Genomic DNA, 12,451 nt, shown 5'->3' with positions numbered 1-12,451 from the left:
TGTATTTGTTCAAACATCCATTCAAAATTCATTTTCCTCATACAATTCTTCCATTTTTTTTTTCTACCGACTTCCAAAATTTTCAGGATGACAAAAGATCATATTAGAAGGAGGACCCTAACAAGATGACATTCGATTTTGATGTAATGAGGGAGGATCCCAATAAATACACTTTACATAGGAATAAATTATTCTGCAACAAGCAACCGGAAATTATAAGAAGGAATGCCGTAATTGTCATGCCTTGGACCGTGAATCAGTGAGACCCATGCCCAGCGTGCGAGTAAAAGTAAAAGTAAAAAGTAAAGATGTAAAACAATAACTTCTCTTAAACAAGTAATTACTACAAAATCCTTATAGAGTGTACAAAAATAAGAAAACTCTTAAATCCCTTGTCTAACCCAAACTCAGCTTGTCTAGCACCTGCCTTGTCAAATAACTTATCTGTAAAATAAAAGGGTGAGGGGTGAGCAACAACCACCGTTGCTCAATGAGTATAATATGTAATATGTTAGTCAAGAGATGTCATTTTTGTCATTGCAGAAAATACAATAATAGTATCAAATCATCATGCACGTAATGCCATATCACATCATCCCCTTACGAGTTCATTATATCCTTCATAAATAGTAACTCACCACGTGACTCTTATTGGCCATTCTCCCCTAATGTCCCTGTGTGCAGTTTACATTTATTCCTCGGATTAATGCAACACTAAGGTTCTCATGCTCCATGAACAATTCCAAATATCCAAATATCCACACATCACTATATTAATAATTCCAAAAGCGTTTCCACAAATTCAACATGCTTGACTTGAAATAGAGAGATAATTGAAAATAAGTATAATTTGCAACACATTACATAAACCACTCATCTCGATATTCCGAGCTTTGACAAGATAATCCTACTAACAATCTCCATACACCAAACCCCTAATTTTAACGGATGTTTAACCAAATGGAGCGCAGCTCCTTGATTTTGGGGCTCTCGGAGCTCTCTGTGCGTGCAGAGGAAAGGAGGGAATTTGAGGGAAGGAGAGAAGTGAAAGAAATGTAAATCGGATTTGGATCCTCTCCTGAGCTTAAGAAGAGGATCCTACTGATTAAGACACGTGGGTCGTTGGATGAAAATCCAACAGCTACAAATAAGAGAATTCCTTTAAAGTTATAATAAATATAACCGTTGAATTTTCATCTAACGGCTCACGTATCTTGATAAAGAGGACCCTCTTCTTAAGCTCAGGAGAGGATCCAAATCCGAGGAGGAGAGTGATAAGAATGAGCTGAGAGAACTTGAGGTGTAGGGAGAAGAAAGAGAGTTAAAATAAAATAATAAAATTATTGGTTAGTGGGAGCGAGATGGCAGAAAATGGGGGAAAAGGGAGGGGAGGTAGCGTGAGAGAGAAGGTGCGATGATTGTGTTGGCTTTCGGTAAAAAGTGGTAATAAAATAATAGGAAAACTGATTGCTATGTGGAGTAAGGTATAGACCCGTGATAGAAGTGGGGAGGGTCCCACACTTTCTGATTTCAAACTTCACAGCAACCTAACCAAAAACGGATTCTCACAGTAATGAATATCTTTGAAGATGATGACCAATATAATGTCTATTACCCAAGTCCACCACGAAATCCACCACGAAATCAAGGACCAAGTCAACCAAATGTTGATGAATATTATTAGTATTAGTAATTGTTGTAATTCTAATGTAGTATTTTACTTATCATTTATTAATCTTTATTTAGTGTTTTAATTATTGTTTGTATTAGTAATTGTTGTAAGATTGAAGCATACTATATAGAACTATTTCAAAGTTTTAATCCTTATCTTTATAAAAATGTAATTATTGTTCCATGGCTTTCATGTTATGTTTCAAGGGGCATGTTTATCGAAATTTAAATATTTTTAAGTTAAAATGTTCACAAAAATAAATCAAGATAATTTACATAAATTTTACTTTTAGAAAAATTAACCGACAAAAAATTAGGCTAAAATCATTCTTTAATAATCCTTGCCTAAAATTTTTAGCCAAAACTATTGGGAGATCAAAGTTATTTTTGAGTTAAAACTAATTTTTTTTTATACAACACAATCATGGAGGTAGACTTGGGGCTAGTCTGGGTTGCTATATATATATATATATATATTTTTTTTTTCAAAACTGCTTCTGTTGTACTATGAGAATAAATAACTGTAAAAAAGCAGGTAAGTGTAATGGTAAACTATAGTGCTAAAAGTGCTCTTAGCTAAAAAAAAAAAGATGGGGTAGGATTGTCAATATGAATGTTTCATTAATTGATATTGTTCACCTGCCTCATTTGAAAAAAAAAAACAAAAAACGCTTTTTTGAGAAGCATGTGTAGAGTTGCTTATGTTTTCAATTGTTTTAGACCTATGATTTGAAAAAAAAAAACTTTTTTTATTTATTTACCAAACACAATTAAGGACCCAACTTTTTAAAAAAAAAGCTGCTTTTAAAAAATTTGAGCAACCCCAAACTAGCCATAATTAAGTTTTCAAAATTATTAATGCTCGTAAAAGTTGAACATAATATTTTTTATTTATAAATAAAGAGATAAATATCACTACACAGTATGTGTTACAACTGATTCTTAATAATCTTTAGATGATTGCCCCAAAGAGATAAAATATTAAGTCCACTTGCATTTCCCAAATTTTCTTTTATTTGATAAGTTTGAACTTATGACACCAAACGAAATAACTTTAATGAGAAGAAAAAAAAATAGAAATAAATGATAGGAAACAACCGTTAAAATGAGTGGGGTGGGCCCCATAAAACAATTACATGCATTTGGGACAAAGACTGAGACTTTGCAAGTCCTCCATCTTTCTTTTCTCCCCCCCCCTTTTTCGGTGCAGGTTGAATTGAATTAACTACGATAGCCCATGAATGCCATTATAAATAAGCCCTAGGAGTAGATTTTAATACGCACACGAAATTAAACACTAGTGGCCATGACATCTTTAGATTTTCATAAACTATGCCCTCTGGCTTATTGCCTTGTCTTATTCGTACAACTTCTTTCATTGCCAAGTTGTGCTGCTTTTGCTTCTGCTACTTCTACTATTGAAGCAGAAGCGCTTCTCAAATGGAAAGCCACCCTTCAAAACCATACCCACCTGCAAAATCTCACATCGTGGGCTTACCTACCCGCTCATACAAAAGTAGCCCCATGCTTTTGGACTGGTATTTCATGCAATGCTGTTGGAAGTGTCAGTGTGATAAACCTTACCAATTCCGGTATACAAGGAACGCTACATGAGTTTTCATTCTTGTCTTTCCCCAATCTTCAATACCTCGATCTCAGCTACAATAATCTCTTTAATGTCATTCCAGCTCAGATCAGTTCCCTCTCCAAACTTATCTATCTTGATCTTTCCAACAATTGGCTCAATGGTTCAATCCCAATATCTCTTGGTGATCTCACAAACATTACCATTATCCATCTCCACCGTAATAATCTTTCTGGCACTATTCCTCAAGAGATAGGGAAATTGAAATCTCTTGTGGAGCTCGGTTTGTATGAGAATCAGCTCAGCGGTTCAATCCCAACATCCCTAGGTCAGCTCACAAACCTTACCACTCTCTATATGTATAGTAATAATCTTTATGGCACTATTCCTAAACAGATAGGGAAATTGAAATCTCTTGTGGACCTAGAATTGTCTGAGAATCAGCTCATCGGTTCAATCCCAACATCCCTAGGTCAGCTCACAAACCTTATCGCTCTCTATCTCAATAATAATAATCTTTCTGGCACTATTCCTAAAGAGATAGGGAAATTGAAATCTCTTGTGGAGCTCGTTTTGTGTGAGAATCAGCTCAGCGGTACAATCCCAACATCCCTAGGTCAGCTCACAAACCTTACCACTCTTTATCTCTATAGTAACAATCTTTCTGGCATTATTCCTAAAGAGATAGGGAAATTGAAATCTCTTGTAGAGCTCAGTTTGTATAAGAATCAGCTCAGCGGTTCAATCCCAACATCCCTAGGTCAGCTCACAAACCTTACCACTCTCTATCTCTATGGTAATAATCTTTCTGGCACTATTCCTAAAGAGATAGGGAAATTGAAATCTCTTGTAGACATAGAATTGTCTAAGAATCAACTCAGCGGTTCAATCCCAACATCCCTCGGTGATCTCACAAACATCACCTTTCTCTATCTCTCCCGTAATAATCTTTCTAGCACAATTCCAAAAGAGATAGGGAAATTGAAATCTCTTGTGGAGCTCGGTTTGTATGAGAATCAGCTCAGCGGTTCAATCCCAACATCCCTCGGTGATCTCACAAACATCACATTTCTCTATCTCTCCCGTAATAATCTTTCTAGCACAATTCCAAAAGAGATAGGGAAATTGAAATCTCTTGTGGAGCTCGGTTTGTATGAGAATCAGCTGAGCGGTTCAATCCCAACATCCCTAGGTCAGCTCACAAACCTTACCATTCTCAATCTCCATAGTAACAATCTTTCTGGCACTATTCCTAAGGAGATAGGGAAATTGAAGAAGTTGACTGAACTGCAATTAGGTGAAAACCAATTAATAGGTTATTTGCCCGAAAATATTTGTTGTAGTGGACAACTCCAAAACCTTTCAGTGAGCAATAACCATTTGACAGGTCCAATCCCCAAAAGCTTGAAAACATGCAAGAGCTTTGTTAGAGTTCATCTTGAAGGGAACCAATTCACAGGCAATGTATCAAAAGATTTTGGTGTTTATCCAAATCTTGATTTCATAGATATGAGTCACAATAAGTTTTATGGTGAAATTTCACATAAATGGGGACAATGCGCACAATTAGAAACCTTACTAATTGTGGGAAACAACCTTAGTGGTAGCATACCTCCCGAGATTGTCAATGCTGACAAAATCCATAAACTCGACCTTTCTTCAAATCACCTAGTTGGGGCCATTCCAAAGGGGTTAGGGAGAATGACTTCTTTGCAGAAGTTGATGCTGAATGGAAATCAACTTTCAGGCTGTATACCTTCGGAATTTGGATTACTTGTTGATCTTGAATATCTCGACTTGTCATCAAACAAATTAAATGGGTCAATTACGAGCGCATTAGGCAACTTTCTCAAACTGTACCATCTGAATTTGAGCAACAATCAATTTTCCCAAGGAATTCCATTGAAGTTGGAAAAGTTAGTTCAGTTGAACGAACTGGACTTAAGTCACAACTCACTTGAAGGTAGCATACCACCTGAAATCAGCAATATGGAGAGTCTACAGACACTCAATCTTTCTCATAACAATCTTTCGGGTTTCATACCATCAAGTTTCGAAGGCATGCACAGCTTGTTATACGTGGATGTATCTTACAATGAATTGGAAGGTCCCCTTCCCAACAACAGAGCATTTCAACAAGCTCTGCCAGAAGCTTTACAAGGGAACAAAGGACTGTGCGGCAACGTTGAAGGTTTGCAATCTTGCACAATTGGCCCAAGGAAGCACCGCAAATGGGTATTTGGAATCACATTCTCCCTTATAGCAGCAATTTTACTTCTTTCTACTTTCTTTACAATTAAATTCCTAATGGAAAGAAAGAAGAAACGTCCAGAAAAAGCAGAAAAAAACTTGCATGAAGAAATATCGTTTTCAGTTTTAAATTTTGATGGAAAGTCAATGTATAAGGAAATCATAAGGGCGACAGAAAATTTTGATTCCACATATTGCATCGGGAGTGGAGGACAAGGATGTGTCTACAGAGCAAATTTGTCAAGTGACAACATAGTCGCTGTGAAAAAACTACATCAATTGTGGGATGACGAGAAGAATTTGGAGACGACATTCTTGAATGAAATAAGGACACTAACAGAGATAAGGCACCGGAATATTGTGAAGCTTTATGGTTTCTGTTCACACCATCAACACTCGTTCTTGGTGTACGAGTTTGTTGAAAGAGGTAGCTTGGCTGCAATTTTGAGCAAAGATGAAGAAGCTAAAGAAGTAGGGTGGAGAAAAAGGGTTAATATTGTTAACGGTGTAGCTCATGCCTTGGCATACATGCACCACGATTGCGTGCCACCAATTGTGCACCGGGACATATCAACCAAGAATATTTTGTTGGATTCTAAATATGATGCCTCTGTTTCAGACTTTGGCACTGCTAAGTTTTTGAATCCAGGCTCAACAACTTGGACTGCCGTTGCAGGCACATATGGGTATGTTGCACCAGGTAATATGTTTTCTTCCTTTTAACCTTATTAATTGAGTGTTGTCTATGATTAATTTTTTGGCCAAATTTATTTCTTTTCAACGTTAGGACGGATTAAACATACCACGTTCCATGCTTTGATTTTGAGGAGAACATTCACATAAAGTATAGGCGATACTTGGGTTTATTGTATGTTCTTCCAAGTCAGCACTCTCTTTCCTTAAAGCTAAAACATAAAAATAAACTGGAAAAAAAAAAACCAATTATAAACATGCAAACTATAGTAAGCTTCTAATTCAATAAGTAATACCAATCGAGATGTTAATGAATTACTAAAAACTAACTAATTAAAACAACATGCAGTAAACATGGAAACTGCAGTAAGAATATAAATACCATGTAAGATTTACCTCTTTTGTCAAAAAACCAATCTCTAGTACATAACAATGCTTGAATGGTTTCAGGCAATAAGCAACTACGATATTGATGGATCACTCTAGCACCAATACTAAATACTGATTCTGAGGTGACAATAGAAACAAGAATTGTTAATACCTCGCAAGCCAAACGAGAAAGGACAGGATAATGAAATTGGTCTACTTTCCACCGAGAAAGAATATCCAACTCTTGTTTTCTCTCAAGTCTTTCTTCATCAAGATATTTACGTAATTCAGATTTTGTACATAAAATTGAGCCCTTTTTGTAACGTTTATCGAAATCCTGCATATCAAGAACAAACATATCGAAGAGAGCCCATGTCTTGTATTCCTCCGATCATATACCAACATACAATATAGATGCATACAAAAAGTACAAAAACATCAACAATAAACATTAATATTACCTCAAAAGTTTAGTTTGACCCAAGGTCTGATTCATTGGATTTGAATGATGACAATGTACCACCAACATTCTTCAACTCCTTCACAGTATCTCTACATGAAGTTGAAGGGAAAAATGAAAATTTTATTCTGATGCATCTATTAGCAACTTTTAGCAAGCTAATAAGAAATCCCTAAAACCACCACACTAATAAGTAAAATTCTCAAATTTTGAAGACAAATCACCACACTAATAAGAAATCCATAAAACCCAATATTCAATTATAGTTGAAAATCGAAATTAAGCCAAAACGAAACCTTCACTACCCAAATTACGCTAATAGTCCACTAACCCAACAAGAAAGACAAGGTAAAATCACCTCTAGATGACTGCCATTGATTCAACGAGGAGAGAGCTCGAGCTACTTCATATTGTTCTGAATTAGAAAGAGAGTGAGAAATCGTGAGAGGACAGGGAGCGGAGTGGCAGAGAGAGAGATCGTAAGGGGGCGGAGTAAGAGAGAGATTGCAGACTGTATCCAGATTGTCTACCCTCCTGTCTGTTTGGGTGCCCTTGCCCTCTTATTTGTGCGACCACGATTAAATTACGTCAACATTTTATATTCTTATTACTTGTTATCTTATTATCTCTATAAAAAAAATTAATATAAAATGTTGACGTAGCTTAACCGTGACCGTACAAAATATGAGGGGATAAGAAGGGCATCCAAACAGGAGGGCAGGCAATCTACCTCCGTATCTCTCAAATAGGATTTACATAATTACAAAACTAACCCTCTTTAATGGCTGATTTATGATTATGGGTTTTTTGGGATTACTTAAAACCAACCGTATTTTTACTTGAGCTTGTTAAGTCTTGACCCATTAATTTCCTTAATTAAAATATTGTCATCTAATTTTTGTTAAAAGTTAGTTGTAAATTAGTTTTGTTCAATTTTTTCACTTTTTATCTTCAGTTAAGGTATTATATATACAAACTAATAGTCCCATTGCTATGGTCTTCTTCTGAGTAGAACTTGCATATACCATGGAAGTGAAAGAAACATGCGATGTTTATAGCTTTGGAGTGGTTGCTATGGAAACCATCATGGGAAGGCATCCTGGTGATTTTTTCTCATCATTCTTATTAGTGCCTTCTTCGTCCACGTCGTCATCAACATCAACATTACCACCCCATCAAATGTCAGTTGTGGATGTTCTGGACCAACGCATTTTGCCTCCCACACATCAAGAAGCAGGGGAAGTACTCTCTCTTATGAAGATTGTGTTTTCATGCTTGAATCCCACTCCGCATTCTCGTCCTACAATGAGACGAGTTACTCAACTCCTCTCAACTCAGAAGTTGCATTTGTCGAAGCCAATACGTATGATAACCTGCAGTGAATTGTTTGCTCTAGATCCTTTGACGGCCTGAGAAGCAGAGAATGTGCTCGTTTCAGATAAATAAATTTCGAGTCTTCCTTTTAGAAGAAAGATTCTTCGTAGATGTTTCCTGTATTGTAATTTATTTTTATGCACTAGTTTGTTGGGGCTCTATTCACTTTATGCACAACGCTTAATGCTTTTTCAGTTAAAATTGTGTTTACGCTTGTGAGGAAGAAACAGAAGTTAATATAACAAAGAATTGGTTTTCATGCAAAGGGACAATGACTAGTTAAGATGAGAATGCAATGGCCACACTTTATACTACTATTTCTATATATGTATACGGACAGATGTAAAGTCATAGACAAAAGCTACCAAGAAGTAAACCAAAAGCAATCGGGTTCTGGCCGAAATAGCCTGCAATAGGTCTTCACATGAATTGCTTGTGGCAAGGCAGGCTTATCACTCTCTACAAGAAATCCCCCGACGAGGATGTTGGGCATCACACAACTGGGGGACTGCCGCAAGGTGAAGTTGCTAGAGTATGACTTTTTCAACGTATTATATTATATAGGATAAATTATATTTTGCACTCTCAAGTTTGGGTGCAATTCTAATCTCATAAAACGTGTATAAGATATTCATTAGGTTTGTTTTTGGCCCAATCATTGTACATGGTCCTTGGAGTTCCACAAATGCAATTTGGCAACTTGGATGACTATGGAGTCTTGGTAACTTGGACGATTTTAGAGTAGCAAGTGGTCCTCTGCCATACTGGTGGAGAGGAGTGTTGCCCTTACATCACGGTATGAGTTCGAACTCCGTCGGCTCCCTAATCTAATAAATCTATCGTTTGCAAAAGAAAAAAAAAAGGTCGATTTTAGAGTCTTCCATCAATGCAGTTTGGCAATTTGGCCAAAGTCCAAGTCAATTATTTTTATGTAGAAAAACACAATTTTTGTGTTATTTGTGTTCATTTTGAAAGTTGGATTGAGGTTACAGGATCTTTCTTCTCTTTTGTACTGTTTTCAGACGTGAAAAAAGGAGTGGGTGTGAAGAAACTTGCAAAATGTTTTGTTTTCCACAAGAAAATGACATCTTCATGGCTCAGTGTCCCTCAGACCACGAAAATGTTTTTCCAATTAATAATTTTTCCTCTTGATGGAGTCTTCCATAAATTTACTCACTCCAAGTCAAAGTCTTTAATTGTCGCCAGCTTGTACAGTGCACCACTTTGTTTTATGGAGCTCACCCCACTCTTTCTGGATTTGGATCCTATCCGGATTCGAATTGTGGGAATCCTAGGGATCATTACATCTTAATTATTCATCGTGTATTATGTGGTTATAAATCATTTATTTATTTTTATTTAAAATTAAACACAAATAGTACCTGACGAAAACTGACCGCATTATGTACAATGAACAGTTAGGATGCGGAGATTCCTTGGATCCCAACAAAGTGGATCTAGAGAGATTCTCTTCCACTCCTTCTAACGGTTGTCCTAAATGTGTGTATTTATCTCTTTATTTATAAATAAAAGGTATTATGTTCAACTTCTATGAGCATTAATATTTTTGAAAACTTAATTATGGTCAGTTTGGGGTTGCTTAATTTTTTTTTTAAAAGCGGCCTCTTGAAAAAGTTGAGTCCTTAATTGACACACCCCGACCTGAGTCAGGGCATGCTGGCCGTCACGTGAGGGTGACGTAGCCATGTGCACAGTGCGGAAGTAATAAAGATAAGAAATATACGGATAAATAAAAACCGAAAGCTACAAATGTGCACTTATAAGCAGAAAGTATTAGAAATGGGATACAAGTGTGAATACACCTAATCAGAGCATAGAAAGTCTAGGTGCAGTATAGTAGGACAAGTACTAGTTATACAATACCATAAGATGTCCTACTAAATATATATTTTGTCAGACTGCCGAGATCTTCAATGCCACCAACAGCAAGCCTACCTAAAACCTGGAGGGGCGCAAAACAGAAAACGTGAGTGGCAAAAAACAAAGCTTTTCAAAACCATTCATTATCAAAAGCTCTAACCCCTCGCCGTAAAAAAATGTATAATTTTCCCATAAATAGAATATAAATATATAAATATATGTATTCAAATCATGCTTCACATAACCATAAACATAAGTATGCCATGCCAAATATAAAACATAATAAGTAACTCAGGTGCAATTAAGTTCATGAATAACAATATATGAGCTGGAACCCCTACAGAGGTCTGTACAGCTGAATTCATAGCTCATCAATCAATCTAGCCGGTGTCACCACAAGGGCAGGGCAACACGCAGGGACCCTAACAAAATCCCTTAACCCCGTTAGGAATATTCCGTTAAAAAGTAACAGGAACCATTAAAACTAACCAACGCCGTTAGGAATATTCCGTCAAAGTTGACGGAATATTCCGTCATCCCCTACCTTTGAACTCCGGTGACGGCGACGTCACCGGAAAACTGGGAATTTTTCAAATCTTCATTTCTCGTCCGTTTCTCAACCAAAATTCATGAAACTTAAACCAATTTAAAGCTTACAATGATTAGAACGCATTCTTACCAATTTTAAACTCCAAAAGTCACGGGATCTCATCGGAGAAGACACGATAATTCCGGCGAACTTTCAAACTCACCAAACTCAACTTCCTGACGTCCAATTTGCTTGGTTTTTGTCATCCGAGCTTCGTAGGAATGTCCTAAAGCTTCCTACGAGCTTAAAATCCCTTGAAACATCCATAATTACGACCATGTGAACAGTACTCAAATCGGGGGTGATGATTTCTCTGGTTTTACAAGTTTTCAAGTCCTAAAAATGGTACGAAGGAACTCAAGAGCTTGTTGGGAACAAGAACATTACCTTTTTAACGTCGATCTGTGCGTGAAATGTGAGTTTGACTTTCGTCTGTACAAAGTTGACAGAAACAGAAGAAAATCGAGAGGGAGGAGAGAGATAGTGCACAGGAAGGAGAGAGAGAGGGAGTTGGAGTGTGTGTGGTCCAAAATTGTCCATTCCAACCAACCAAAACAACCAAACAACTTAATTCCAATTAGTTCCACATACTTTGGAAAATAACTTGGACCTAAACCTAAGTCATGCACGCACACCGCTACCCACGTTTAAGGGTAAAACCGTCCTTTTACACCATCGATAAAATTTTCCAGGACGGGCTGTGACATGGTTTGTTGTTATGGTAAGAGAAATAAAAGAAAAATTAACAAAAGTAAACAGAAAAAAAATTGAAAAGTGGGGATCGGTAGAATGGTAGTGACTCGTAATACATTTAGTCGCTATCCATAGAGCGACAATAATGGTATATAGTCAATATATTTCTAGCGACGGTAATCTAGAATATCGGTAACAAAGTACCGATTATTTAATTTTCTATTAATTTTTTTTCCCTTTTTCCATTTAATTTTTTTTTTCTTCCTATCTTACTTTATTTATAATTCAAATACTTTTAGATTTATATTTATATCCTTGTTTTCAATTGTTTTGACATGGATTATAAGAAAATCTTCATCGAAAATACATTTTGTAGAGCATAGAGATGATAGTTTGGTGTTACGGTACATGAAATTTTAACAAAAAGATAAAATAGCAGCTTATAAATGTCCCACCCATGACAACAATGTTTCGTTTGGCCAACTATAGTTGACCCCTAAGATTAAAACTCGACCCTACCCCTATTGATGGCAGCTTATAAATGTCCACCCCTAGCACCAATGCTTCATGCAGGCAACAATCGTCCATCCATGAGATTAAAACTAAACCCTACCTCCTATAAATGTCTTATCCTCGGTACCAATGGTTTGTACGGGCAACAATGGTTGACTCGTGCGATTAAAACTAAACCCTAGCCCATATTGATTTCGGAATAAATAGTAGTGAGGCCCAAAATGTTGCTACATAGGGTTTCACACTCAAGAATATCAATGAAAAGTCTTACACGAGTTTTCGAAACTGCATGGTGAGGTGGAGGTGAAAGTAAATGGATTCCATAATGAACTTTGTACAAAATTACAAAACCGACTAATAATAAGTGGAATAA

General features: G+C 36.5%; 1 protein-coding gene and 1 long non-coding RNA gene across 2 annotated transcripts; one reads left to right on the top strand and one right to left on the bottom strand.

Moving 5' to 3' along the window:
- The first annotated feature begins 56 nt into the window (after nucleotides 1-56).
- On the top strand, nucleotides 57-8,674 carry LOC126616391 (probable leucine-rich repeat receptor-like protein kinase At1g35710). Its single transcript, XM_050284444.1, has 2 exons — nucleotides 57-6,206; nucleotides 8,041-8,674. The coding sequence occupies exons 1-2, from the start codon at nucleotides 2,978-2,980 to the stop codon at nucleotides 8,439-8,441; spliced, it is 3,630 nt and encodes a 1,209-aa protein (XP_050140401.1). The 5' UTR covers nucleotides 57-2,977; the 3' UTR covers nucleotides 8,442-8,674.
- On the bottom strand, nucleotides 6,567-7,540 carry LOC126616401 (uncharacterized). Its single transcript, XR_007621145.1, has 3 exons — nucleotides 7,387-7,540; nucleotides 7,030-7,120; nucleotides 6,567-6,905 (listed from the first exon to the last, which is right to left on the bottom strand). It is a non-coding gene; the product is annotated as an uncharacterized LOC126616401 (long non-coding RNA).
- Nucleotides 8,675-12,451: the final 3,777 nt, after the last annotated feature.

Source organism: Malus sylvestris, chromosome 3, assembly GCF_916048215.2.
Source record: "Malus sylvestris chromosome 3, drMalSylv7.2, whole genome shotgun sequence".
Classification (NCBI taxonomy): Eukaryota; Viridiplantae; Streptophyta; class Magnoliopsida; order Rosales; family Rosaceae; genus Malus; species Malus sylvestris.
Note: the sequence above shows the minus strand (reverse complement) of the source record. Positions and strands in the feature narration are given on the sequence as shown.